Consider the following 6,000-nt stretch of genomic DNA (forward strand, 5'->3'; position numbering starts at 1 on the left):
CGGCTCTACCGCCAAATTTTTCCCCAGACTTGCACCTGGCAAGTGAGCCTGCCCGCAGGCCAGCGCTCCCCTTGACTTCTCTCGTTAATGTGAATAGGAGGACTGAGAGACGACATGGCGGCGAGTCAGCTCATATGGTATTTTCTCCGGCTATTAGTGTGAAATGCAGATTACTGCATATAAAGGTGTTTAGGTGCTGTAATACCTCGTGAAAGTAGAAACATAGTTTTGTAGTTTGATTTTTGGTGACGTTGTGTGCAAACCAAGAATTAAGTGAGAGTCTGGATGGGGTTAACTGACAACTGACAAATCGCCTAAAATGTAACCGACAACAGACATTTGCCTTGGGTTTTACTGACAACTGACAGAGGACCTGATTGTCTTTTGTTTTCTACAAAACCCGTTTTTAAGGCCTTTTAATAGTATTGTTTCACTCTTTTCGTCAGACAATGTGATTAAATGTACGCTTATATGGATAATCTTAGCAGCAGGACGCTTAAGTGTCAACTTTCCTTAATGATCGACCATAAAACCCATCACGTGTCATGGATCATCCGTTGGAAATGACCTATGATCTTAAATTTGCGCTGCTCTGAGAACGCGCCAGCATACACGTTGGCTTCTAATGAAGGCGTTATAGACGCAATTGCAAATTTTTGCCGAGATGATTCAGATACGGTCTTTCTTCGTCTTTCTCATGATTTACGTCGCAATATTCTAGAGGTGTAAATTTTTATTGGCTTAATGGTTGGAAATGTTGGACGCTGGCCAGCAAAAACATTTGTGTGGACGAGAGTAACGCAAGACTTGGGAAATGGAGGGCCATTTGGAATGCTTTCAATAGCAAAACCGATAAAAATTAAGGTACTATTGCATCAGGTCTTCGATTTTATTGTTTAATTTACATTATATGTTCCATTTTACAGTGTTCTTACCAGACCGCGGCATTGCAGCATTGCCGCACTTTTTCGAGAAATGCCGCACTATATTTAGCCCAAGGGGTCCCAAGGGCGCAAAGAAGGAAAACAAAAAAAACAACAACAAGAACAACACGCTGTGGGAACTTTCTTTCCGGCATGCTTTTTACCTTATACGAGTCGTTCGCGCCGCTTGGCCTGTTAACGTTCGCACGTATTGCGTGCCTATTGCAACTTTGACTCAAAACAAGCGATCTCGATTACTCTATTTGGGCGACGCCCAAGTTAAAAAAAACGTACCTAAACATTAATTTGTTCTGGCGTCTTTAGAAAACACCCAGTCAGCGGCGTCCATAAAATAACGACTTCTGGGCATGCTCATGTGTTAAATGATGCATTTTGAAACTCCACCGTCTTGAATGATGTACTCATATACTGTAGCTTATTGTGACCCGCTTTTCTCCCTCGTGACCCCTTCTTAGCTTTTCTATGGGTCCTGTGGACCCCAGTGTAGAAAATCCTGGTAAGAACACTGCTTTTTAGCTAAATTTAGGATCAAAAATGAACAAATAAGTTTCACTATTAATTATTAATAATCATTTGACTGACAACTGACAAAATGCCGAAAATTTAACTGACAACTGACATTTGTACCCCCACCCCCCTCCCCCCCACACACCCTCTTAAGTAACGTGGACCCTTCGTGCCTAGTCACAATTGAGTCGTTTTCCATTCAAATCCTTGTAAATGTTGAAATTTTAAAACTGTCATTCCCTTGCGCATTAAAGTGCTCACATTGCCTGTGATGAATAAAAAGGAGATTTGAGCCCCCTAATGCTTACGGAAATATTTTACAATGGTTTAAAAATTTTGAAATTTACAAGGATTCGTATGGAACACCACTCAAGTGTGACTGGGTGACAAGAGGTGCTTTTCCCATACAAACCCTTCTAACTTTGGTGGCTGTTGCAATCGTTACTTTTGAGATTCATGGCTGAAAATTTACAGGTTACCTAATTTTGAAATGCTCTTTCACTTTGTGCTAACAAAATTTTTGAAAAACAAACTGTTTTTGTTAATAATTTTTTACAGAAAGTCGTTCAAATGATCAACTAATGCAAAAGGTCTATTAAACCCAACGTCTGCCATTTCTCATTTGAATTTATATTTTTCTCAAATAAACACCTTAATGGTAATGAATTTGATAAATTAATGCTTAACTAACTGTAAGTTAGGTAGGTTATAAATCTAGAAATTGTTCTACCCAGCAGTAGAAAGACCACTGATAGTAACAATATGGATCAGAACCCGACCCCATAAATTGATCTCTGTTTGAACAGTTAACCTGTCAGCTGTAACCTCCCATACAGATGTTCTTATGGCGTCATCATACATTCATTGCGGAAGATTGCGTGACAAGCCAAAAGAGCATCTGCGTGGGAAGCTATGTTAGCGGCAACTACTCCACTCACCTGTCCACTGGTTCATTCTCCATTTCTTTTCCACAGTAATAAAATTCTAATCCTACTACAATCATTAAACTGTGCTTGACTGCTATTTCATTTTGTCTTGTTTCACATGTGACAGACTATAAAATTTAATCTACTTACACCAGTTTGGACAAGTGTCTTACAGCTGATATCAAGCTACCCAAGTAACTGAAATAGCAAAGCAGGGAACTGGCCCTTTTCAGTTGTTGTACCATTACTATCATCTGTTTCTATTGAGTTCCTGAAAGAAACATACATTCCATGACAATTGATGATGCTTTTCCCTTTTTCTCCATAAAATGAGCTGTCTCCTTTAATAAGGGAGACTAATTCATAACAGACATTCTGCTTTAGATGTACAGGATTATCAAACAAAACATCAAAACCATAAAATGTCTTGGTATCACAATGTTGCAATTTCGAGCTGTAGGATCCAGATTTCTTCACAACACACAAACCATTTGAGGTGTTACTCAAAACAACATTGACTGTGTAACCACTTCCCTCTCTGCCAAAGTGCTCCACCCCAAGTAGTTGTATGTCCTTGTCGACAACAAAACAGATACGGTCACTCTTTCCACGCTTGTAATGCCATTTTTTTTCAGGGGCCTGTAATGATTCAAATCGATTACAAGTAAGAAGGGTTTTGGTTCTTGGGTTTTCGGAGAACTGCAAAGGTGTGGTCAATATACAGTTGTGATGCTTCATTATGTCAACAATTTCATCGGTTGTCAGAATGCGACTGTCAGGGACTACGGAGAGAAAATCCACCTGAGACATAAGTGGAAACCTTATGGCTTTCAATGCTTCCTCGCCAATGATTCTTCTTTTTGCTTGACCATCAGGGGTTACCTCTTGCCTTTCTAACTGCTTTGTTGCCCAGCGATCAACAGCTTTAAACAATTCTATTTCCTTTACATTCAATACTTCTCTCTTCACAAGAGATTCCAAAAGTGAATTCTCAAGCGTGACAAATTCCTCAGACGTCACCGCCTCCCCTGTCTGCTTCTCGATAACGGCCCAGCATCGATCTTCCAAATCTTTATGCTCGAATTTCTTAGCGTGCGGCAGAATGGAGAACACATTGGCTGCTTCCAAGTTGTCTCCCAGATACTCACAACATTTATCAACAAGTGAAGGAACCATGTATTTCTTCGCCAAGTACAGAACATGCATCGCATTACTTCCGGTTAGGTTTACGGCATCGCTGTACAAGTAACGAAACAACTCCAACAGACTCTCGTATTCACAATCAGGTAATTCGATGGAGTCTGTACTCTCCGCCATTTTACCATAGAACATGGCACAGAACACCGGACTGCCGATTGCAAGAACAAACTTGTGAGCTGGAATCGTCTTCCGCCTTTCACTTTCATTATTATTTGACGCAGGAATGATGAACTTCACGTCGCTTAACAGCTCGTTGTTGAAAATGAACTTGGTTCTTTCGCTGATCGTTGAACATTCTGTCTGCCAGTGATCATTGGCCATTTCGCACAGATATTAATCTTCCAACAGCACAGGTAAAGAAGTACAGCGATGCAAGCTCCCTTTCTCGGAATGAGTCACTCATTCTCGTCCCCAGAGCCCGTCGTATCTAGCTCTTCGTAGAGGACTGGGTACTCTGCGAAATAATCTCGTTTCCGAGGAACACCGCGGCAAAACGTCTACGCATGCGCCAGGTTGAGCATTTCCGGTCTCTTTTTTAAGTCACACTTTCCAGTCAAAGTCTCCCGCGCGCTTCATTCTGTGTGCAGCTTGTGGTTCAGTTGTTCTGCTTTATGCTGCTCGTGTTTTTGACTATTTTGTAGTTATTGAAATTGCTTTTATGGATAACCAGGCACAGATCACTGAAACAATTAGTCGATTAGATTCAGAAAAGGTAAGATGATAATAACTCAGTGTGTAATTTTGGCTAGAGCGTCAGGTAAACTGATTTTCATTCACGAAAATAAAGTTTTTGACTGTTATTTTTCACTTAACCTGGCTGAAACTAAGACATAAAATTAAAACGTTATCATTGCAAGCTTGTGTATTGTAGTTCTAATTTTCAGTTCTTCACTTTCTCAGTCTACATGTTGTTAAAGCCGATTCAAACTTTATTTGGAAAACGACAACACCCAGTCGCTTTGTAGTTTTGTTTACCGGTGGGTTTTACCGTGTTTTAAAACGAAACTCTTCTACTCAGTTGATTGCCATGAAACATAAGCTTAATTATGCTGTTGAGCCGGTTGGCAGCAAGTTGACAACTCTATTTATTTATTTTTCCATTCTCAGAATCAGAGAGCGAAAGCTGGTTCAGTGGCTTTTAGAAGTCGAACTTTTCATGCCATGTATTTAGCAGCTAGAAGTTTTGTGTTTGCATGAGATGCAGCCGAGCCGCACAGTATGAAATTATTGAAGTCTTCAACCAAAGAACAACCATGTAAAAGAATTAAATAGGCATTTTCTTGAATGAAAGTCATTTATAGGCATGTTTAGTTTCCCGGTGACTGCAGTCATCAAAGTCAAAGTTGTTATTAAATCCCGCCCATCTTTTGTTTTGAGTTCTTGTTTTCTCTGATAATAAAACAAATTATTGAACGGACTAAAATTTTATTTCCTGGTTTTAGTGTTTTTTATGATAATGATGACGTCTTTATTTTGGTTTCTTTCATAAGTATTGTTATTCTTTTCTTAGTTGTCGCCTTCTCCCAAATTAACTTATGCCAAACCAGTAGCATGCAAGAAAGCCAGTAAAAACAAATTCGTCTTGTCGAACGCTCGCGACCTGCAAACTTCAAACATCATTTTCACCGTTGGTGCAAACAGATAAACATGTGGTGCAAAAGTTTGAGAATAGAAAAATATATAAGCTTTCGAATGAAGTGATTTTTTTGGCCCCCTTTTTTGTCTGTTTCGCCCTTTTTGCTTTTAAACTTGGCGCGACGGCAAAGTTATGCTTACGCTATTGGTTTATATACTAGACCGGAAATAAAAAGCTGACCGGATATTAAATTTTGTGCTCATGCGCATTGCGTTTTGCCGCGGTGTTTTTCCGAGGTTGCCTTTTGCTCGTCCCCAGTCGTCCCTATCTTTCAGCAGGCTCCCTTCCTCAAGTGGTGGCGGCTACGTCATAAAAATTTTCCCCCGACTTGCACAAGTGAGCTGGCTCGTAGGCTAGCGCGCTGTTACAGTGTTATGGGCATCCTTCACCTGAGATCAGGCTCTTTTTTCGTTTCGCTAAAATTGAAAATTACATTCCGGCGGCCAATTTCAGCGGTAGCCGTTAGAGAGAAAGTATGAGAACCGCTCAAATTGGGCCTGATCTCAGGTTAGGGCATCCTCTCCGGCGTTTTGGGCATCCCCTTCCCAAAACGCTAGTGATATGGGCTTCTCGTATTACCTTAGCGATTTGGGTTAGGTTTAGGGCTAGGGTTACAGGGGATGCCCATATCACTAGGGTTTTGGGAAGGGGATGCCCAAAACGCGGGGAAGCCCATATCACTGTGACAGCGCTCCCTTTAACTTTTCTCGTTAATATGAGAAGGAGATAGAGAGACAACGACTGGAGACGAGTCAGCTCATCTCCGGTTAGTGTGAAATGCAGAGTA

The 6,000-nt window shown here is 40.7% G+C and overlaps 1 protein-coding gene and 1 long non-coding RNA gene across 2 annotated transcripts; one reads left to right on the forward strand and one right to left on the reverse strand.

Moving 5' to 3' along the window:
- Nucleotides 1–2,080: 2,080 nt before the first annotated feature.
- Nucleotides 2,081–3,949, reverse strand: LOC140941278 (BTB/POZ domain-containing protein 6-B-like). The gene has a single exon (XM_073390258.1). It carries the CDS (start codon nucleotides 3,896–3,898, stop codon nucleotides 2,564–2,566), a length of 1,335 nt encoding a protein of 444 aa, XP_073246359.1. The 5' UTR covers nucleotides 3,899–3,949; the 3' UTR covers nucleotides 2,081–2,563.
- Nucleotides 3,950–4,122: 173 nt separating this feature from the next.
- On the forward strand, nucleotides 4,123–5,003 carry LOC140941102 (uncharacterized). Its single transcript, XR_012166421.1, has 2 exons — nucleotides 4,123–4,289; nucleotides 4,685–5,003. It is a non-coding gene; the product is annotated as an uncharacterized lncRNA (long non-coding RNA).
- The last annotated feature ends 997 nt before the right edge of the window (nucleotides 5,004–6,000 follow it).

This window comes from Porites lutea, chromosome 6 (genome assembly GCF_958299795.1).
Source record: "Porites lutea chromosome 6, jaPorLute2.1, whole genome shotgun sequence".
Taxonomy (NCBI): Eukaryota; Metazoa; Cnidaria; class Anthozoa; order Scleractinia; family Poritidae; genus Porites; species Porites lutea.